The sequence below is a fragment of the Leopardus geoffroyi genome, chromosome B1 (assembly GCF_018350155.1).
Source record: "Leopardus geoffroyi isolate Oge1 chromosome B1, O.geoffroyi_Oge1_pat1.0, whole genome shotgun sequence".
NCBI classification, from domain to species: Eukaryota; Metazoa; Chordata; class Mammalia; order Carnivora; family Felidae; genus Leopardus; species Leopardus geoffroyi.
Window position 1 is genome coordinate 43,150,265 of NC_059327.1, and position 23,962 is coordinate 43,174,226.

Consider the following 23,962-nt stretch of genomic DNA (forward strand, 5'->3'; position numbering starts at 1 on the left):
TACCTAGATTACTGTCTAACTGAATAGAGCACAGGAATTTTGGAGGGACATCTTTAGAATTCTTCCTACAATAAGTGGCTAAGTACTGTCTCCAATCCTTTGGGCTCCAAATGACCAGATCATGATATGACTGTCCATGTGTTATTCTTTGATGATGTGGGGGCATCATTTTTAGCAGGTCTTTGAGAAGGTATAAATTATAGCTTCCCTAATTCTGCTATAGTGTATGTATATTCAGTTTGAACTTCTATTGCTAGGTGCTTATTTGACTTTAGTTGAACCATAATGGTTCATAAATTTCACCAAGTCCTTCTGCAAACCAAAATATCTAAGTGGAATAGGATTGTGTCCTACTTGAAAAACCATAAAGTTAGATGGGAAATGAGAGTGCCATTGTATTGACAGATAAAGTTCATCTCTCATCTCATCATCTCATGATCCTGGAACCTTACCTCTTATGAGGCATTCTTCTCTGACTGCTACATAACTTATGGATGGCTCCACCACCCTCACTTCCAAACAGCTAAGGTGGCAGATATACTACACCCAGCCTCTTGGCATATACTCTTAGAGGAGAGTGAAGGAACCTAATCAAGGGGGCAGAACTAAAGACAGTACTCATGGAATTTACCTGGACTCTATAGTTAACATCAGGCCTAATCCTTATAGACCTCCATTACTTGTCTGTGCTGACTTACCTGGCATTCTAATTTTTAGCTGACTTATCTGGCATTCTAGTGGGTGGAGAAATGTGACTAGCATTGAACTGGTCAAATTCCTGTACAGTCAATCTTCTGATATTTCTAATAGAATTGAAAAACTAGGGGCACCTGGATGGCCCAGTCAGTTAAGCATCTGACTCTTGATTTCTGCTCAGGTAATGATCTCACGTTTCATGAGATTGAGCTCCACATCAGACTCTGTGGTGAGCATGGAGCCTGCCTGAGTAGGCTCTCTTTTGCTGCCCCCCATCTCAAAATAAATAAATAAATATTTTTAAAAAAGAGAAACTAATTTGGTGGACATTCACAAAATCTCTAGCATACATTGACATTGAACAATGTTGTTGATGTGCATACAAAACCTATAGCATCCCTGACACATCAAACACCCTGAAAACAAATAAGTAATTGCCTATATATGGATCCAGGCTAATGCAGCATAAGAATGCCTTTAAGAAACTCATCAGTGTGAAGTTAGCTACAAATTAGCTCTTGCCCAAGGTGTCCTATTGTTCCTAAAATTATTATTGACCCTGCTTGTCACTGGCAGGTAGATTGCAATGGGTAGCTCCCTATCCTATCCATTAAGCAAAACATTTATTTTCACTTGAGCTAATTCTCATTCAGTTTACAGGCAACTCTGCAGGAGCAATATTACCCCAATTCCATAGTACCTTTTCAGAAAATACATTTTTCACCTGTTTTGGATTTGGGATGGTATGTCCATGTCTGTTGTTGGCAAGGCTGAGCCAAGAGTCTAGGCAGCTCAGCTGGATTCAGGATTAATTATTAATTATATCTGTTAAATCCATCTGGTCGAATGTGTCATTCAAAGCCACTGTTCCTTTGTGACTTTCTATATGGATGACCCATCCATTGATGTAATTGGGGCGTTAAAGTTCCCTACTACTATTGTATTACTATCAATTAGTTCCTTTATGTTTGTTATTAACTGTTTTATGTATTTGAGTGCTTTCATGTTGGGTGCATAAATACTTCCAATTGTTAAATCTTCTTGTTGGGTTGTTCCCTTTATGATTATATACTGTTCCTTGTCTCTTTTAACAGTCTTTGTTTTAAACTCTATTTTGTCTGATATAAGTATTACTACCCTGGCTTTCTTTTGACATCCACTTCATGATACATGTTTCTTCATCCACTCACTTTCAATCTACATGTGTTTTTAAGTCTGAAATGAATTTTTTAGGCAGCGTATAGATAGGTTTTGCCTATCTTTGTGGTCTTACAAAGAAGTGGTCCTATAGTGCTCTGCAGTGCAGTTTTTAGTCCATTTACATTCAAAATAATTATTGATAGATATGTATATATTGCCAGTTTGTTACTTGTTTTGTGACTTCTCTGTTTCCTTATTCTCTTCTCTCACAATAAGTTGGCTCTATTTAGTGACATACTTGGATTCTTTTATCTCTATTTTTTGCATATCTGTTACTGATTTTTGATTTGCGGTTACCATTAGATTTGTATATAATATCTTCTGCATTTAGCAGTCTGTATTAAGCTATGTTCGCTTAAGTTTGAACTCATTCTTTACTCCTGTCCTCCCCACATTTTAGATATATGGTATAATACATCCTTTTATTTTGTGAATCTCTTGACTGATTTTCACAGATATACTTTTTACTGCTTTTGTGCTTCTTACTTTTCTTAGTCTTACTTGTAAGTTCTTTCCTTTCCACTCAATGAATCCCCTCTAATATTTCTTGTAGGGCTAGTTGAATGGCCACAAACTCCTTTAACTTTTATCTGGGAAACTGTTTATCTCTTCTTGTATTCTGAATGACAGCCTTGCTGGATAGAATATTCTTGACTGCATATTTTTTTCCTTTCAGCACTTTCAATATATCATTCCTTCTGGCCTGTAAACTTTCTGCTGAAAAATCTGCTGATAGCCTTATGGGGTTCTCCTTGTATATAACTGTTTTCTTTTCTCTTGGTGCTTTAAAAATTCTGTCTTTATCACTACTCTTTGGCATTTTAATTACTATGTAATTAAAATGTGTGTGTCTTAATGTGCACTTCCTTGGGTTGATTTTGTTGGGTTATCTCTATGCCTCCTGGATCCGCATTTCTATTTTCCTTCTCAAATTTAGGGTGTTTTCAGCTATTATTTCTTCAAATAAATTTTCTGCCCCCCTTTCTCTCTTTCTTCTGGAATCCCTATATTGTAAATGTTATTACATTTGATGGTGTCACTGAGTTCCCTAAGTCTATTCTCATTTTGCATAATGTTTGTTCTCTCATCTGCTAGGTTGATTACTTTCCATTACACTGTCCTCCAGATCACTGACTCACTCTTCCCTTTCTAGTCTACTTTTCATTCCATCAGGTGTATTTTAAATTTCACTTAATCTGTTCTTCTCCGGTTCTTTTTTACCTCTTTGTTAAGGGTCTCACTGAGGTCCTATACTCTTTTATTAAGCCCAGTGAGTATAATTATGATCATTACTTTAAATTCTCCTTTAGACATCTTACTTATCTCCATTTCATTTAGGTCTTCTGTTGTGATTTTGTCCTGGTCTTTCATTTGTGACATATTCCTCTGTCTCCTCATTTTGTCTAACTCTGTATTTCTGTATGTTAGGAAAGCAGATATGTCTTCTGCTCTTTATAGTGGCCTTATGGGGACACCTGGGTGCCTCAGTCAGTTAAGTGTCTGACTTTGGATTTTGGCTCAGGTCATGATCTCACAGTCTGAGAGTTCAAGCCCCACATCAGGCTCTGCACTGACAGTATGGAGCCTGCTTAGAATTCTCTCTATATATCTGCCCCTTCCCAACTAGTACTCTCTCTCTCTAAATAAACTTAAAAAAAAATTTTAAGTAGTGGTCTTACAAAGAAGTGGTCCTATAGTGCTCTGCAGTGTAGTGACCCTGTTCCCTAGGACTTGGTCCTTCAAGGAGTGCCTCCTATGTGTGTTGTGTGTGCCCTGCTGTTGTGTTCTGATGACTTTTCCCTTCAGTCCAATTGTCTGCAATGTCTCTCTTTGCCTGTTGTGGGCAATGTTTGGTCCCTGTGGTGTTAGTGGGTCAGTCTGTGGCCACCTTGGGCTTAAGTGTAGTCAGACCAGTAGCTTGCTATAGACACAGTAGTACCCAACTTCAGATGCTTTCCCTGTATTGCCCCCTGAGAAGCTTTCACTGATGGGTGTGGCCTGCAGTCAAACCAGCAGTCTGCCCCCAGCCTGCTGCTAGGGCCACAGTCTGACATTTGTGTGTTATCTTTCCCCTCTCCCCAGAGGCAGAGTCACTCAGTGTAGTACTGGCCCCCATTGGGGCTACCCGCACACTGCCAGGCCTGCAGCACTGCCCTGGCTGGCCTCTAGCCAAGAGCCAATTGGAAGGGGTGGATCTTCAACTTTTGGGGGGAGGCCCAGTGTTAGTAAGGTTTGAGGAAATTCTCTGGGGGAGGGGACATGCAGCATTTAGACTAAAGCAGGCTTGGCTGGAAGGGGTGGATCTGCCAATGTGTGAGGGGTATGGGGCCAAAGTGCCATTAATTAGGTAATGAGTGTCAGTGTTGTGCTGGTTCTGGTTGGAGGCCCTGTTTATGCTGGGACCAGGGAAGGGAAATTGCACCTGCCAGCTCCTTTGTTCCTGAAAGACTCTACCGATGATGTTGGCCCCTTCAGCACTTGCTCTGAGATATAAATTATTTCCCCTCCCATATGTTCCAGGCACTCTTCAAACTATTGTTTCTATGCTATATCTCCACAAGCTGTTTTTTGTGCTGTCTCTTTAAGGGCAGGGACTCAGCTTCCTCTTGACCTTCTGGCTCTCCCAGAGCTGAGCCTGCTGAATTTTTAAATTCCAGGTTTTAAGTCCCACTGGCTGTAAGAACTCTCCTAATTTGGCCCCTCTGGTTTTCAAAGCCAAAATTATGGGGGTTTGTTTTTCCCATGTGGGCTCCCTGGTGTGATAGTCTGTTTCTCTCCCTTCTCCATGCCCTCAGGTTCCTCTCTGCCATGGATAGACTCACAGTCCATTTAGCTCCCATCAAGACTCTGCTCTTCCTACCCTCTTCAGTGAGGCTTCTTCTCTACATTTAGTTGTGGAGTTTGTTCTTCCAGTCTTTGGCCATTGTCTAGGTTATTTACACTGATGTGAGTGTTATCTCCTCGGATGAGGTAAACTTAGGGTCCTCCTACTCTGCCATCTTACCACCAGCCCAAAACTTACATTTACTATTAATATAAATTTTCTATGCCATGCCATTGGCTGAATATTTGGTAATAAATGATCATTTAGTAATAGATAATAAAATCATGAGTTGAGGGATCAAGGCAAATTACCAGACCATTAAGTTTTTATTTTTTTAACGAAATATGAAGGTTTATTTTTATTCTATTCTGGAGGAATTTAAGCCATGAAACCAAGATAAGAGTCCTGAAATATGAAATAGGTGTTTGAAGTGTCATTGTAGATATTTTATAAATTATTGCATAGAGGAAGGGCTTTGAGCAATTCTTAATAATTCCATTCCTGAAGGTGACTAGTTTGATTACTAAGATGCACTGAAAAATGTAGTGTACATAAACACCTGTCTTTTTATAAGGCTACCCAGCACTAACTTGTGAATGTACAACCACTAGATTAATATTGGTTCTTCTCTAAATAAATATGTAATATCAAGTTTGATTTTGCTTCTGCAATATATGATTTCAAAAATTAACTTCCAGAGTCACACAGGTGTAAATCTGAGTCTGAAATATAATCATATGCTGTAATAGGGAAGAGTGTACATTATGTATATATTAGTTCTGGTTTATCCTTACTCCAATAAGTAATATTTCAAAATTTTTAAATGCTAAAAATGTTATCTTAGTGGCATCCAAAATTCCTAATGAAAAATGGCAACACACCTTGTATTGAGTACCTTGAAATTGGTTTCTGAAAATGAATCATATTGGATCTGCTTTGTAATCTTTGAAGTTTGTTTTTTAAATGGATTTTTTATGAAGTATTATCTGTTAAATCAGATGGTTTCTCCTATATTGAAAGCATTTTGTCTTCTAATTAAAAAATTACTATTTTCAAATACCTACTGTGTATTAAAGCTAAAGTAGGTGGATTAGTTTTTTATCACTGTGGAACAAATTACCCTAAACTTCATATCTTATAGCATTAACATTTTTTAACTTTCTTATTCAGCAAACATTTATTTAGTTGTAAAAAGAAATAACCAAAACATTTTCATTCTGGGTAATCCAATATAAATAATATCATGTTAAAATGAAAGATGAAACAATCAAGTCAAGGGATTCTTTTTTTTTCAACGTTTATTTATTTTTGGGACAGAGAGAGACAGAGCATGAATGGGGAAGGGGCAGAGAGAGAGGGAGACACAGAATCGGAAACAGGCTCCAGGCTCTGAGCCATCAGCCCAGAGCCCAACGCGGGGCTCAAACTCACGGACTGCGAGATCGTGACCTGACTGAAGTCGGACGCTTGACCTGACTGAAGTCGGACGCTTAACCGACTGCGCCACCCAGGCGCCCCTGAGTCAAGGGATTCTAAAGATTTGATAGATGTGCCTCCCTTATTCCAGAACTCAGTAGACTATCAGTTTAGCCTACAACCAAAAATCTTCATCTAACTCTCATGAGAATGCTTGACTCCCCCCAAAGTACCTTATTCTGTACACTTTTAACAATGTATTATGTATTACCTGCTTTCCTTAGCTTAGGTACATTCATGAATTATTGTGATGATGGAAAAGTCTATTTTCCATTCACTGTTTTGTCTGGTCATCCTTGCTCATCCTTAAGAGTCATGAGTAGGAGTTTGCCTATATTCCACTTATGTATATATTTTTGTCCTTATTTAAACATGTTTTTGGTATACTTTTACAAAATCATCCTAATAGAAATGAAAAGTCAATACCTCCCTCCTAATCAAATATGCTACTGGGAAATTCATTTCTGAAGTAGAAACTGACTATTCTAAAAAGCAAATTAATGAGAATTTAGTCATTCATTATGTAAGAATAAGCAAATACTTAATAATTAATCTTTTATTTCCTTATGAAACTGAATTTTATGCATTTCCTATTCAAATTAATATAATAAGTAAAAACAAGGCAAAAAAAACTAACATTACTTCATACCTTACTAGGTGCCGGGTATGGTGAAATGTCCACTTGCCTATTCTGATTTTAGTAACTCATTATTAGGATTAGAGATTAGAAGATATTTTCCAATGATAGCTTCCACTTATTGAAAAACTCTCATATGCCCACAAGCCAAGGACTTCACGTGAATCATTGAAAATACTCTTACCTGGGTATAATTATCCTCATTTAATGCATGATGAACTTTAAGCTCAGAGAGATTAAGTAGCATCTTCATGTCTAATAGCTTGTTAGTGCCAGTCTTTGGAGTCAGATAGCTCCTCATTTGAATTATAATTTTATGTTTTCTTTTTTTTAATATGAAGTTTATTGTCTTCTTGATGATGTTTGTATTTGTATGGTAAATGTAAGCCCCAATACACCTAGCTCTTTTATATTGTTCATATATATGCACATAGATATTTTTAATCAGACAATTCAGAGAAAATATCTTCACCCCAGACATATTTTTTTCTTACACCTTAGGCATAGATCTATTCATGTTTTGCTCAAATTATTCTTTTACCTTCACAATTATTCTTTCTGTTGAGATGTTTATTCTTATCATTTTCGATTAATAATTATATTTACCATAATAATCTCTACCTTTTTTCTGTAAAAATTTGATGCCACTTTTTAGCATGTTCAACATTCTCACTACTAGTGTAGTTTTAAAACTCAATATTCTAGTATTGTACATTAACAACTACAAAAGTTAGCTGAAATAAAAACACAATAGAGGACAAAAAACTTGATCTGTGAGGCTTAGATGACTTTCCATAAGTGCTCATGTCATTCTGTGGGTAAAATCAAGTTGACTTGGCCTTACTTTAGAGAGTAACTTGTTTACGGTCCATGAAGTTCATGTGCTGAGAGTCTATACATAGAGCTGTTTTCAGATATATGGTGACAACTGTTACTAGTCTGTTTGTATTTCTATGCAATATGCATGTGTGTTTCTCCCCTCTTCTTTCTTTTCCTTCATCTGTCTGCTGTTTCTTTCTCTTTTTATGTTTTAACATTTATTTATTAGGTCTGTTTTTCAGCTTTATAGAGATAATTGACATATAACATTGTGTCATTTTAAGGAGTACAACTTGATTTGATACACTTATACATTGTAATATGATTACCACCATAGCATTAGCTGCTCACCTCTGTCACATCACATGATACCACTTCTTTTTTATGGTAAGAACATTTCAGATGTACTCTTTTAGCAATTTTCAAGTAGACAATACAATACTGTTAATTATAATCACAATGCTATGCATTAGATACCCAGAACTTATTCATCTTCTAACTGGAAGTATATGCCCTTTGACCAAAAACTCCCTAATTCCCTCAGCCCCCACCTCCTGGTAACCATCATTCTACTTTCTATGAGTTCAGTTTTTTTAGAGTTCACATGTAAAAGATAACATACAATATTTGTCTCCCTCTGTCTTATTTCACTTAGCATACTGCCCTCAAGGCCCATACATGTCACAAATGGCAGGACTTCCTTCTTTTTAACAGCTGCCTAATATATCACTGTGCTATGTATATATTTCTTTCGAGATCCTGTTTACATTTTCTTTTGATATACACCCAGAAATAGGATTACTGGATCATATGGCAATTCGGTGTTCAACATTGAGGAATCTCAATACTGTTTTCCATAGTGGCTGTATACATTTACATTTCTATCAATATTGCATTTAGGTTCCCTTTTCTCGACATCCTTGCCAATACTTGTTATCTCCGGTCTTTTTGATGATAGCCATTCTAATAGGTGTGAAGTGATATCTCATTGTGGTTTTGATTTGCATGATTAGCAACACTGAGCATCTTTTCATATAGCTATTGTCCATTTGTATGCCTTCTTTGCAAAAATGTCTATTCAGTTACTCTGCCCATTTCTTAATATTATAAAAATATTATTTAAAATATCGGGGGTTTTGTTGTTATTGAGTCATATGAGTTTTTTTAATGTTTGTTTATTTTTGAGAGAGAGAGAGAGAGAGGCAAAGAGAGAGGGACAGAGGATCCAAAGTGGGCACTGTGCTGATTGCAGCAAGCCCAATTCAGAACTGTAATTCACAAACCACAAGATCATGATCTGGGTTACCAGTCGAGCCACCAGGTGCCCCAAGTCATATGATTTAAAAACAATTAAAATATTTTATTTATTATTGAGAGCGAGAGAGAGACAGAGCATAAGCTAGGAAGGAGCAGGGCGAGAGAGGGACACAGAATCTGAAGCAGGCTCCAGGCTCTGAGCTGTCAGCACAGAGCCTGACACAGGGCTCGAACTCACAAGCCTTGAGACCTTGACCTGAGCGGAAGCCAGACGCTCAACTGACTGAGCCACTCAGATGCCCCATATGATTTTTTTAATAGATTTTGGATATTGACCACTTATAAGATATATGATATGCAAATATTTCCTCCCTTTCCATGTGTTGTCTTTTCATTTTGTTGAATATTTCTTTTGTTGTACAGAAGCTCCAGCCCTACTTGTTTTTGCCTTTGTTACTTGTGCTTTGGTGTCATAACCAAAACAATCATTGCCAAGACCAATGTCAAGGAGATTTTTCCCCATGTTTTCTCCTAGGAGGTTTACAGTTTCAGGTCTTATGTTTAAGTCTTTAATTCATTTCTAGTTAATTTTTATGAGTGGTATAAGACAGGGCTTTAATTTCATTTTTCTGCATGTGGTTATCAGATTTCCTAAAACCATTTATTGAAAAGACTATCTTTTCCCCATTGAGTATTCTTGGCTCCCTTTCCAAATATTATCTATACAGGGGTTTATTTCTGGGCTTTCAGTCTGTTTCATTCATCTACAGGTCTACTTTTATGCTTGTAGTATATTCTTTTGAGATAATTATAGCCTTGGAGTATAGTCTGAAATCAGGAAGTACAATGCCTCCAGCTTTGTTCTTTCTCAGGGTTGCTTTGGCTATTTGGAGTCTTTTGTGGTTCCATAAAATTTTAGGATTGTTCTTTTCTATTTCTATGAAAAATACCTGCAATGTTGATAGAGATTGTATTGAATCTACAGAAGGATTTGAGTAGTGTGGACAATTTTCACAAAAGTAATTCTTCCAATCCATGGACATGGATTATCTTTCCATTTATTTGTGTCATCTTCAACTTTTTTTATCAAGCCTTATGGTTGATAAGATCATATCTTTCACTTCCTTGGTTACATTTATTCCTAAGTATTTTAATATCCTGATATACTTTGAATGAGATTACTTTTTTTTTTCAGATTGTTAGTATGTAAAAAACGTAACTGATTCCTGTATGTTGATTTTATATCCTGCAACTTTATTGAATTTGTTAAGAGTTCTAAGAGTTTTTGGTTGAGTTTTAGGATTTTCTTGTATAAAATTATATAATCTGCAAATAAAGTCAGTTTTACTTCTTCCTTTCTGATTTGCATGGCTTTTCTTTTCTTATCTTACCCAATTGCTCTAGCTAGGACTTCCAGTACTATATTGAGTAGGAGTGGTAAGAGTTGGCACCCTTATGTTTCTTCTTATCTCAGAGGAAAAGCTATCAACCTTTCACTGTTAGGTATGATATTTGGTGTGAGTTTGTCATATATGGCTTTATTATAATGAGATATATTCCTTCTATGTATCCATTTGTTGAGGATTCTTATCATGAAGCAATGTTACATTCTGTTAAATGCTCTACTTGCATCTATTGAGATGTTATGATTTTGACCTTTCATTCTACTAATGTGGTATATTACATTTATTGATTTGTGTATGCTGAATAATGATTAAATTCCACAGATAAATCCCTCTTGATCAGAGTGTATGTCTTTTTAATGTACTGTTGAATTCAGTTTGTTAATACCTTACTGATAATCTTTGCATCTATGTTCATAAGGGATTCCATTTATTTCCTCACACTGTCATCATCTGGCTTTGGTATCAGGGCAATACTGGCCTCATAGAATGAGTGTGAGTTTTCCCTCATCTTCAATTTTTTGGAAAAGTTTGAGAAGGATTGGCATTAATTTTTCTTTAGTAGAAATTACTAGTAAAACCATCTGGTTCTGGTCTTTTCTTTGTTGGGAGGTTTTTGATTACTGATTCCAATCACCTTACTTGTTATTGATCTGTTTATATTTTTTCTTTCTTCAGGATTCACTCTTGGTAAGTTGTATGTTTCCAGGAATGTATCCACTTCTTCAAGGCTATCCAATGTATTTTCATAAAGTTGTTCATAGTAGTAACTTTAATCCATTCAGTCACTGTGTCTTTTTGATTGAAGAATTCAATCCATTTACATATAGAGTAATTATTGATATGTAAGGCTTTACTAATGCCATCTTGTTTAGTGTTTGCTGGATATTTTGGAGTTCCCTTGTTCCTTTTATCCCTCCCTTTCTGCTTTTTTTAAACATCAACATTTATAATACTAATTTCTATAGATCAGGAATCCTGGCAGTACTTATTAGATCCTCTAAATTAGAGTCTCTTTCAGGCATGAATCAAGATGTTACCTTGGGACGCAGTCATCTTAAGGCTTAACTGGAGAAGGATCCACTTCCTCCTGTCCTTGTTGGCAAGATTCAGTTCATGTACTATTGAGCCAGAGCCCTTCTTCCTGGCTTTTGGAAAAAGGTCAATCTCAGTTCCTTTCTATGTGTGCCTACTCAAGGTGGATCTCAAAACATGGCACCTTGCTTCATTAGTGCAAGCAAGGGAGAAAAGTCAGACAGAGAATATAAGTGTGATGGGAACATTAGTTTTTTATTACCTAATCTAAGAAAGGACACCCCATCTCTTTTGTGATATTCTATTTGTTAGAAGTAAGTCAGGAGGTTTCACCCAGATTCAATAATAGGAATCAACCAAGAGACAAAAGTGTGAGGAGGTACAAATTTTTGAGATCCATTCTATGATTGAAGATACGGTCTAGCTTACTAAATGTCTCACGTGTGCTTAAAAAGAATTTGTATTCTGCTGTTGTCAGATAATATGTTCCATAAATGTCCAGTAGGTTTCATTGGATGATGGGATATTCATTTCTTCTATACCTTTATTGTCTAAGGTCCTATAAAGTACTGAGAGAAAGATGGAGAATTCCTCAACTGATAATAATATAATGGAGTTCTCCTTTCAGTTCTGTCAATTTTGCTTCACATATTTTGCAACTCCTTTGTTTTGTTCATATACATATAATACTGTTATGTCTTCTTGGTGGATTGACCCTTTTATTATTATGTAATGTCACTCTGGAACTTTTCTTTGCTCTGAAGTCTACTTTTATGTTAATATAGCCATTAAAGCATTCTCCTGATTAGTGTTTGCATCATATATTTGTTTTCATCATTTTACCTTTAACCTACATATGTTATATTTAAAGGGAGATTTTTTTTAGAAATTTGTGTCATTTAAAAAATCGATTTCTGCAATCCCTGTTTTTCAATTGATGTGTTTGCCATTTTTATATAATGTAATTATTGATATATAAGAATTTAACCCTACCATCAGGTTATTTGGTTTCTGTTTCTTCCCACTCTTTGTTTCCCATTTCCTGACTTTTTATAAGTTATTTGAACATTTTTCAGCACCACACTTTAATTTATACTATTTTTTTGAAGACCATATAAAAACAGTATACACTAAAACAACTGTATAAACATGTAAAAACTAAAAGTTTCTTTGTAGTTGTTCTAGAGATTACAATATATATACATACAGCTTATTACAGTCTGCTGGTATTAACATTTTACCACTTGAAGTGGAATGTTGGTAACTTATCATTTAGGTCCCTTTACATCCACACAAAGTGATCCCCACTATGATATCGTTGTCTCAAATATTTTTCTGCATATATTGAGAACTTTATCTAGCAGTTACAGTTTTTGCTTTTAATCATCACACTTTTCGAAACTCAACAGTAAAAGAATAATCTATTGTATGTGCCCATGTATTTAGCCTTTCCATTGTTCTTTCATTCTGGTATTCCAAGTTTGCTTTTAATACAATTTTCTTTCTTTCTTACCAATTTCCTTTAGCTATTCTTTTAGAACAGGTCTGATGGTTACAAATTCTTTTTCTTTATCTCAGAATGTCTTTCACTTTCATTTCTAAAAGGTATTTTTTCTGGATATAGAATTCTGTGTTGAGAGTTCTTTTAGCACTTGAAAATAAGTGTTCTGTTACTTCTTTTGTCCTCCATTATTTCTGAGGAAAAAACTGTCATTTGAATCAAGATTCCACTCACTGACTTAACTAGAGAGGACCATCACCTTGTTATTGCAAGATGGTGGCAGTGGAAGTCAGAGTTCCACACACAGGCTCTGTAAAATTGCCTTGTTAACATAGTGGGTATTGAAGACAGGATTTCACCCACTGGCTCTGCTGCTGCAGTGCCTGTTATTGTGGGAGAGGAGTGCCACTTTTTTTCACATATTATTTGTCTCCAGAAAAACAGTCATGGTTAAAAGTTTCTGACAAGGTGGAGGAGTTAAGATGGCAGAGAAGTACAGTCCCGGGGCTTTCCTTGTCCCTCAAACACAGCTATATTGAGGTCATATCACTTGGAACACCCAGGAAAATGATCTGAGGAGTAGCAGAAGAATCTCCACTGTTGGAGGGAGACAGTGTGGCAGGTAGAAGTTGCGTGGAAGTGAATTGGGGTAGAGAAAAATGGTGGTGCCATGGAGGGGAGGGAACGCTTCCTGTGGAAAGACAAAAGGGAGAGAAAGAGAGATGGGTCGAGAAAGTGTGGCACTGAGTTCACACAGGAGGAAAACCTCTCTGGACCATGGATTAGGGATCAAGAAGTGCTGAATTCCACAGGATTTTTGTTGTTGTTGTGTGTGTGTGTGTGTGTGTGTGTGTGTGTGTTTGGTTTTTTGTTTTGTTTTGTTTTGTTTTGTTTTGTTTTGCAAACAGTGTTTGGAGCTCAAACTCTGAGGTTTTGGAAGTGCACAACTTTCCCCAGAGTGGAGCTGTGGTGTGCACTTCTGGGGTGGAGGGAGCTGGCCCTGGATAGCATTCATTCTTGATGAAACAAATATAGCAAATATAACAAAATACAGCATCCATTCTTGATAAATAACCCGCAATGAAGTAGGGATAGAGGGAACATACACAAACATTATAAAGGCCATACACAAAAGACTCACAACTAATAACATCCTCAATGAAGAAAACCTGAGAGCTTTTTCTGTATGGTCACGAACAAGACAGGGATGTCTACTCTCACCATTGTTACTTAATAGAGTACTAGAAGTCCTAAAACCTCAGCAATTAGACAATAAAAAGAAATAAAAGTCATCCAAATTGGCAAGGAAGAAGTCAAACGTTCACGCTTCACAGATGACACAATACTGTATGTAGAAAACCCAGAAGAAAAAATTGCTAGAACTGATACATGAATTCAGCAAAGTTGCAGGCTATAAAATCAATGAACAGAAGTCTGTTGCATTTTTATACACCAATAATGAAGCAGAAGAAAGAGAAATTAAGGAATCAATCCCATTTATAATTGCAACAAAATCAGTAAGATACCTAGGAATAAACCAATGCCAAGAGGTAAAAGATCTATATTCTGAAAACTATAGAAAACATTGATGAAAGAAATTGAAGAAGACACAAAGAAATGGAAAAATATTACATGTTCATGGATTGGAAGAACAAAAATAGTTACAATTTTTATACTACCCAAAGCAATCTACATATTCAATGCAATCCCCATCAAAATACCACCAACATTCTTCACAGAGCTAGAGCAAACAATCCTAAAATTTGTATGGAACCCCAAAAGACCCTGAATAGCCAAAGCAATCAATCCTCAAGAAGAAAAGCAAAGCTGGAGGAATCACAATTCTGAACTTCAAGCTGTATTACAAAGCTGTAGTCATGACGACAGTATGGTGCTAGCACAAAAGCAGACACATAGATCAATGGAAGCGAATAGAAAACCCAGAAATGCATCCACAACTATATGGTCAACTCATCTTTGACAAAGCAGGAAAGAATAACCAATGGAAAAAAGACAGTTTCTTCAGCAAAAGATGTTGGGAAAACTGGACAGCAACATGCAGAAGAATGAACCTGGACCACTTTCTTACACCATACACAAAAATAAACTCAAAATGGATGAAAGACCTAAATGTAAGACAGGAAGCCATCAAAATCCTAGAGGAGAAAACAGGCGACAACCTCGTTGACGTTGGCCAAAGCAACTTCTTACCTGACATGTCTCCAGAGGCAGGGGAAACAAAAGCAAAGATGAACTATTGGGATCTCAACAGGATAAAAACTTCTGTAAAGTGAAGGAAACAATTAGCAAAACTAAAAGGCAAGCAACAAAATGGGAGAAGATATTTGAAAATGACATATCAGATAAAGGGTTAGCATCCAAAATCTATAAAGAACTTATCAAACTCAACACCAAAAAATAAATAAATAATAATAATAATAATAATAATCCAGTGAAGAAATGAGCAAAGGACATAGATACTTTTCCAAAGAAGATATCCAGATGGCTAACAGACACGTGAAAAAATGCTCAGCATCACTGATCATCAGGGAAATACAAATCAAAACCACAATGAGATACCATCTCACATCTGTCAGAATGGCTAAAATTAACAATTGAGGCAACAACAGACGTTGGTGAGTATGCAGCAAAAGAGGAACCCTTTTGCACTGCTGGTGGGAATGCAAACTGGTGCAACCACTCAAAAACGGTATGGAGATTCCTCAAAAAATTAAAAATAGATCTTCACTATGACCCAGCAATTGCACTACTAGGTATTTATCCAAAGGATACAGGAGTGCTGTTTCGAAGGGGCACACGCACCCCAGTGTTTATAGCAGTGCTATCAGCAATAGCCAAAGTATGGAAAGAGCCCAAATGTTGTCCATCAACTGATGAATGGATGGAGATATATGTGTGTGTGTGTGTGTGTGTGTGTGTGTGTGTGTGTGTGTGTATTTGCAACAATGTGGATGGAACTAGAGTATACTATGTTAAGTGAAACTAGTCAGAGAAAGACAAAGATATGACTTCACTCATGGAATTTAAGATACAAAAGAAATTAACATAAAGAAGGGAAGCAAAAATAACATAAAAACAGAGAGGGGGACAAAGCCTAAGAGACTCTTAAATACAGAGAACAAACGGTGGGTTGCTGGTGGGGTGTTGGGCAGGGGGATGGACTAAATGGGCAAAGGGCATTAATGAGGACACTTGGATGAGCACTGGGTGTAATATGTAGGTGATGAATCAACTGGATTCTACTCCTGAAACCAATATTATACTATATGCTAACTAACTAGCATGTTTAAAAACTAGTAGTCTTTAAATAAAAACTTTAAAAACAACAAAACACCAAATAAACACAGAAATAAAAGTGCTGAAAGGAAAATAATGGCAATTTAGAATTCTAGGTGCAATAACTAGACATATCTTATGAAAATGAAGATAAATAAAAACTTTTTCAAACATAAAAAAAACAGTGAAAGAATTATCACCACCAGTAGCACACTCTAAGGAATACTAAAGAAAGCTATTCACACTGAAGGAAGTGATTCCACATGGAAGCACAGATCTATAAGAGGAAATGAAGAGTACCTGAAAGATTAAACATGTGGGTAAATGTAAAAGACTAAATTTTTGAGAACACTGTTGACTCTTTCAGGTGAAAATAATAGCAGTATATAGGTGGAATTTATTAAATGTGTAGAATTAAATGTAGGAGCACCAAGGGTAGGAGGAGATAACAAAAATTACACTGTTGTAAAGTATTTTGTTGTTAGGTAGGATAATACTAATTCAAGGTAGACCATGATAAATTAAGGATAAATGTTATAATCTCTGGAGTAGCCACCAAAAAATTAACATTTAAAAAGACGGCTAGAGGGACGCCTGGGTGATTCAGTTGGTTAAGCTTCCAACTTTGGCTCAGGTCATGATCTCATGGTTCATGTGTTCAAGTCCTGCATCAGGCTCCATGCTGACAGTGTGGAGCCTGACTGTAATTCTCTCTCTCTCTCAAAATAAATAATAAACTTTAAAAAAGAAAAAAAAAAGACAGCTACAAGAGCCAACAGGGAAGAAAAACAGATTAATTCTCAATTACCCTAAAAGAAAAACAGAGGTGGGGGGAAGAACAAAGAAATGTAGGACAAATAGAAAACACATAATAAAATGGTAGACTTAAAACCAATAGTATCAGAAGTTATATTAAATGTAAATGCTTTTAACACTTCAATTTGAAAACATTATATGACTGAATTTAAAAAATATAAGATTCAATTCTATTCTGTTTACATCAGATACATCTTAAATATAAGGAAAGATACATTGAAAGGTAAAGGATGAAAAAGATATCTGTATGCAAAGAACTGTAATGGCTATATTAATATCAGAAAAAAAGTAAAATTAAAACTAAGACTATTAGAAATAAAAAGAATTATGTCATGATAAAGGGTCAGTTAGTTCGTCAGAAAAGCATACCAATCCTAAAGATATATGCACTAAAATATAACTTGAAAACATGTGAAACACCAATAATATACCTAAAACAAATAACATATGAACAACAATAATAGGCAATTTTAACACATGTCTCTCAGGAAATAATAGAAAAGGGAAAAAAAATTTAAAGGTTTCAAAAATACTGGTAACAAACTTGGCTTTATTGACATTTTTCAATAATCGCAAATTGTACATTTTTTAGTGCACATGGAGCACTCACCAAAGTACATCATAGTCTGGACCATAAAGAAAACAATAATTTCAAAGAATTGTTAATTGTGTATGTATGTTCTCTGCCTATGATTGAATTAATTATAAATCAATAAGAAAAGATTAAACTGAAAATATCCAAATATTTGGAAGTTAAACAATACACGTCTAAGTAACCTATAATTCAGATATCAAAGTGAAAATTAGAAAATATTTTGACCTGAATAGAACTACCCTGTGACCCAGCAATTGCACTGCTAGGTATTTATCCAAGAGATACAGGTGTGCTGTTTCAGAGGGGCACATACACCCCAATGTGTATAGCAGTGTTATCAACAATAGCCAAAGTATGGAAAAAGCCCAAATGTCCATCAGTGGATGAATGGATAAAGAAGATGTGGTATATATATACAATGGAGTATTACGTGGAAATCAAAAAGAATGAAATCTTGTCATTTGCAACTATGTGGATGGAACTAGAGAGTATTATGCTAAGTGAGATTAGTCAGTGAAAGACAAGTATCATACGACTTCACTCATATGAGGACTTTAAGAGACAAAATACATGAACATAAGGGAAGGGAAATAAAAATAGTATAAAAACAGGGAGGGGGACAAAACAGAAGAGACTCACAAATATGGAGAACAAACAGAGGGTTACTGGAGGTGTTCTGGGGGGGGAGGATGGGCTAAATGGGTAAGGAGCACTAAGGAATCTACTCCTGAAATCATTGTTGTACTATATGCTAACTAACTTGGATGTAAATTTAAAAAAATAAAATTTAAAAACAAAATTAAAAGAAAACTACTAGGCAAAAATTAAGGTCAAATAGGAAACATCCACAATAAAAAAAAATAGAAAAGAAAGGAAAAGAAAAGAAAGGAAAAGAAAAGAAAAGAAAAGAAAAGAAAGAAAAGAAAAGAAAAGAAAAAGAAAATATTTTAACCTGAAGAATAATAAAAATACAACATATCACATTTCATGAAATGAAGCTAAAGAAGTATATAGAGCAAATTTACACCTTTAAAATATTTAGAAAATGTTTAAAATAAATGAACTAAATTTCCACTTCCAGAAGCTAGGAAAAGAGCAAATTTTAAAAAGGCAGAAATCAATGAAACAGAAAACAGAGATGCAATAAGAAAAAAAAAGACGAGGTGGTCTGAAAAGATTAATAGATTTTAGTTAATGTGAAAACACTTACCAACCCTGATCAGAAAGATCCCATAAAAGGTTAATAACACTAAGAAAGGTTATTAAGAACAACTTTATGTCAAAAGATTGACCATTAAATGAAATAGACTCCTTTAAGATTACAATATATGAAAAACCTACTGCAAGAATAAATTAAAAACCTGAATAGTCCTCTGTTAAAGAAATTGAATCCATAATTTTTTTTTTAATTTTTTTTTTCAACGTTTATTTATTTTTGGGACAGAGAGAGACAGAGCATGAACGGGGGAGGGGCAGAGAGAGAGGGAGACACAGAATCGGAAACAGGCTCCAGGCTCTGAGCCATCAGCCCAGAGCCTGATGCGGGGCTCGAACTCACGGACCGCGAGATCGTGACCTGGCTGAAGTCGGACGCTTAACCGACTGCGCCACCCAGGCGCCCCTGAATCCATAATTAAAGTACAACTCACAAAGAAAATTCCAGTTTCATTGGTGAATTCTGACAAATATTTCATTGGAAAAGCAAACAATTTCATACAAAATTTCAAAAAATGAAAATGAGAGAAACTTGACCTAACTCAATTTTTCAGCCTTGCCACTAAACTCTAATAGGGATTAACCTTTGCCCCTGAGACCCAAGCCCAAGCTCTCTGGGTTCTTCTGTCTTCTAGGATTCACCCTATGGGTCACTTAGCCAAGGGACAAGGGAAAAGCAGTGGTTAGAGCAAGAGTCCTAGACAGTAGTATAGTCCTTAAGGCAAACACAGCTTCCCTCAGAAGCCATGGATTCGGGTTTTGGGGAAGGTGAGGTGGGAAAATATCAGGATTAACTGAGATCTGTATACAGCCAGCCAAGTCCAGTGAGAAGGACTAGGAGGAAAAACATGGACTACCACCCAGAGCTCTTCCTGAGTAAAAGCAATTGATGCAGATTGCCAGCATCTGAGGCTCCAAGCAAGTAAGCAGGAGTGGGTGGTAGGAGAACTGGGAAAAAGAGCTCAGGGAGCCTGGTTGGGATGGAGATGCCTGAGTAGAGATGAGTATCTTCAGTTAAGGGCCCTGAAATGACAGAACTGCAGCCTCAGGGGTGGAAGCAGAAAGAAAAACAGATGCACATGCAAATAGTTCCACACTTGGTTTATTGTTTCCTTCAACTGTGACCAAGGAAGCAAAGGTGAAATTTTCATTTCTCAGTGAGATACTCTCTGATATCCATTGCCTTCTGAAGGAATTATTAGTTACTGTGGAAGAGAAAAAAGACACACAGGCTTAAGGTATTGAGAGCAATAAATCCCCTTCCACCGCAGAATATACAAACTGGGGGTACTGCCAAGCAAAAAAATTCACGTCAAAAAAAAAGGATTCTAGGGTCTCCTGGGTGGCTCAGCCGGGTAAGCATCAGACTCTTGGTGTCAGCTCAGGTCTTGATCTCAGGGTCATGAGTTAAAGTTCCACATTGGGCTCCACGTTGGGAATGGAACCTACTTAACAAAAATTCTAGACAAAATTTTTGTTAATTTTGCTTGTGAAATTATTTGGCTGTGAGTAACATTTACGCTACAACTTTATGAGATTTCTGGAGAAGCATCATTTTTAATCAGAAGTATTTGCAAATGAGAAAATCTTACATTTTTCTACATAAAATAAAATGTTCATGAATATGAATCAAACTGCATTATTTTTTAGAAATTGAAATATATATTAATTATACCTTTTCCATATCTTGGGGCCAATCTGTTTGGTTTTTCATGTTGTAAATAGTTTTGTTTTTGGCAGTTGGAAACTCATAGGACTTAAATATTGTGCCTTCAATACCTAACAGATAAGGTGGCCCTGATTATAAATTTACTTTATAGACTAATTTACATATCAGATATCTTACTGGATTCAACCCTTTAATTCCATTCTACCCACAAAAGATAGTTCCCAACAGACTTAAGAGAACAATATTGAATGAAGAAAAAAGACCAATAATAAGATTAGTAAAGATTAATACATTGTTTCTGATTTAGTACTTTACTAATTCAACTACCCAATAAATACTATAGATTATGAATTTCATTTTAATTTCAAACATTTATTTTAAGAGACAGCTTCTAATATACTTACCTACTATTATGTGTTTGGGTGCTTTCCTGTGATTTGGATCTAAATAAACAACGAAATAATACTTTTAGTTTGATACAATACAATACAATAAAGTTATTTTATATTTTTAATGGAAGTTTCTTCCTCTTTGCCTGCAAAAGAATGGTAACAAAGAAGTATCTCCCAAATGTCTACATTTATACTACTTATTACCAAAAGTCAAAATCAAATTTTTGGATCCATAGATTTTTTTCTGATCCTCTAACCAACAGAATTAGAGAAAAAAATAATAAATTGAAGACAAATTAAATGAGGTTTATTGACAGAGAAAATAATATAGATGATAAGATTAGGGAGATAATTCAGTGATAAGTGATATAATTTTACTTTTCTCATCCTTTCCCTACCTCTGCTATTTTATATCTTCAGACCTTAAAGAAGATGTTTCCAACTATTCTCACTAAGAAACACCCCTTTTTAATATACAGTTGACCCTTGAACAACAAAGGGGTTAAGGGTGTCAACCCCCACAGAGTTGATTACCACATATAACACTTTTGATTCCTCTAAAATTTAATTAATAATCTACTGTTGACTGGAAGCCTTTCTGATAACATAAAGGGTTGATTAACACATTTTATACTTCATATATATATATATATATATATATATATATATTATAAACTGTATCTTACAATAAAGTAAGCTGGGGAAAAGAAAGGCTATAAAGAAAATCATAAAGATGATACATTTATGGTACCATATTTATATATTTATCAAAAAGCCCATGTGTAAGTGGATCTGCACGGTTCAAATCCATGTTGTTCGAAGGTTAACTGTAGTTAGTTCTCCCCCAAACCAATAAAGGGATCTAGACTTGTGTCTACTGACATGCACAACCCATTAGATTTCCAGAATTTAAAAAAATTCTTGTTTTGGTAGTGTTAACCATGCCTTTGACTATCCCTCAGTCCAGTTGAATACCACTTCTAGAAGATGATTATGTGAATCCCATATTCTATAATGAGAGAGGGGACAATTGGAGTAGTAATAATATTAATTATGTGTGTATGTGAAGTTCAAGAGTAATCACTCATTCATTAACAACTTATTCTTTAAGCATGTACTCTGCTAGGTGTACAGAGCATTACCCTCAAGTGATTTCAGAGTATATATAGGGAAAGTGATGCTTCTAGGTAAGCAAAAGTTTGGAAGAATTGTGTTGAGCATTCTCTTGACAGGAAACGGAGACAATAAAGAAAATTAGCTCTTTTTTCATACCTAGTTGGGAGAATGTAACTAACATCTATAAAAGGGTAATTATGTTAGGAGATATCCAAAAATAACAGAGAGAATAAAGGATGTAGAAATTCCATAAGCTTCCCTAATGGAGGAAATGACTTCATCAGAAAGGATAGAAACTATAAATGTTGTGGTGCAGCCTGAAATTTTAACCTGTGGCTATAAAGGGATATTCTGGAATACTAGTAGATTGAAAGTAACTAAAAGACACTTTAAGGAAAAGTGTCAGACAGTACAAGAAAACTAAAATTCTAATAATGGAGAAAGAAATGTGAGAAGACCAATAAATATTTGATGACTTCAGAAGGATCACAAGGCCACAACTGTGGAGCATGGGAAACTAAAAATTTAAGAAGAATTCAGAGAACCTTTGTTAATACAATTGTGGGCTGTTGCGGGGCTGTGAGAAGCAAAGAATTTTAGTGTGTTTATCATACCATCTCTGTGATAAACCCCTCCTAAGTGGAGTTTACCCCATTGTTTATATTGAGTTTGTGGATATAAATGTAATCTGAACAAAAAAGTAGTATTTTCCTTTGTGTACCTCATCATAAAGAATGTAAAAAATGCTCTGCTTATGAGTTACTTCCACATAATAATTATAGATATCTTGTCTCATTAGATTTAACTAGTTTTTTTCCTGTGTATCAAAAGAGTAGGGAATCAATAAAAATTTAGTCAACTGAGAAAAAAGACTGAGTTAATAAATATTTATTCCTAGAACGAAAAATACTGATAAATTGTTTTTTAGGACAGTACTTTATCATCTGTGGCTGCTAAAAAATAGTAAGCAATTATTCGTTCACTATTTTCTTTTTTAAAAGTTTACTTATTTACTTTGAAAGAGAGAAAGAGAAAGAGGGAGCAGGGGGAAGGGTTGAGAGATAGGAGAGAGAGAATCCCAAGCACGCCCTACACGGGTTCAATCACGTGATTTGAGCCGAAATCAAAAGTGGATGCCTAACCAACTGAGTCACCCAGGTGCCCCTGTTCATTCTTATTTTCAAGGTACACTTATTTATGAGAAAAACTTTCTAAGTTACTTACCTGCTGGTATATGTTTGAGCACTACTTTCTGAACTGGATCTAAATAAAAATAAAAAATAAAAATAATGTCTAACAGTTAAGAAACTTGCCTAAATTGAGAATGATGATCAAGCCATTTTATACCAAAACTAACTCTCTTAACACTTGGTACATGCAAATAAGTAATATTCTTATTTACACAACACCAAGTACAACATATAATGCAAAATATAAAACTTCCAGTGGGGAAAAGTATTAAGATGGTAGAGATGCATTTTTTTTTCTTCACCACTTCTAAGCACAATACATAAGTTTGACTATGAATGCCTAAATTTGGCTTTCAGGCTTCAAGTTAGTTTTTTTATTCATTGATATGTAAATTTCCACATTTTGCAAATGAAAATTCACATTTATTTACTTCTGGGCAATTTAGCACAATGAAATGACAGGAAAGAGTTCCCCTTTCTATTCCACAAGAAAAGTTTTCCCTTTCTATTCCACAGAAAAGCTGAAGAAGATGGCACAAAAATTTAATATCCAATGGAGATTGACAGCCAAAAAGGCTTTTCCTTCTGTCAGTAAAAAATGAAGAAACTAAGAGTTCAGAAGGAAAACAGGAGCAAAAGCTGAATGACTACAAGGGAATATAAATGATTTACATCCTAAGAGACATAGTTTTACTAACCGTAACTTGGAAGGAGTAGAAGACAATGTTTCTAACAGATGTTAGAAAGATAGAACAAACCCTGAGACTAGTAGTCCTAAATAGAGCAAATAAAAATTATGGCCATTGGGAATGCAACAAGTAAGC

At 35.5% G+C, this 23,962-nt stretch overlaps 1 protein-coding gene across 5 annotated transcripts in view; it reads right to left on the reverse strand.

Annotated features, from left to right (window-relative positions):
- Positions 1-19,857: 19,857 nt before the first annotated feature.
- Positions 19,858-23,962, reverse strand: part of ADAM32 (ADAM metallopeptidase domain 32) — a 190,222-nt gene continuing 186,117 nt past the window's right edge. For 4 of the 5 annotated variants that reach the window (XR_006707992.1, XM_045459841.1, XM_045459831.1 and 1 more), the window contains 3 exons: positions 23,173-23,211; positions 20,845-20,883; positions 19,858-19,976 (listed from right to left, as the gene is read on the reverse strand). Coding sequence is in view for 3 of the 5 variants with exons in the window: in XM_045459841.1 (XP_045315797.1) it covers positions 19,970-19,976; positions 20,845-20,883; positions 23,173-23,211 (85 nt within the window). In the remaining 2 variants the exon portion in view is untranslated. Of the gene's footprint in view, positions 19,977-20,844; positions 20,884-23,172; positions 23,212-23,962 lie in introns of those variants that run through there. The other variant, XR_006707993.1, reaches the window with a different exon arrangement.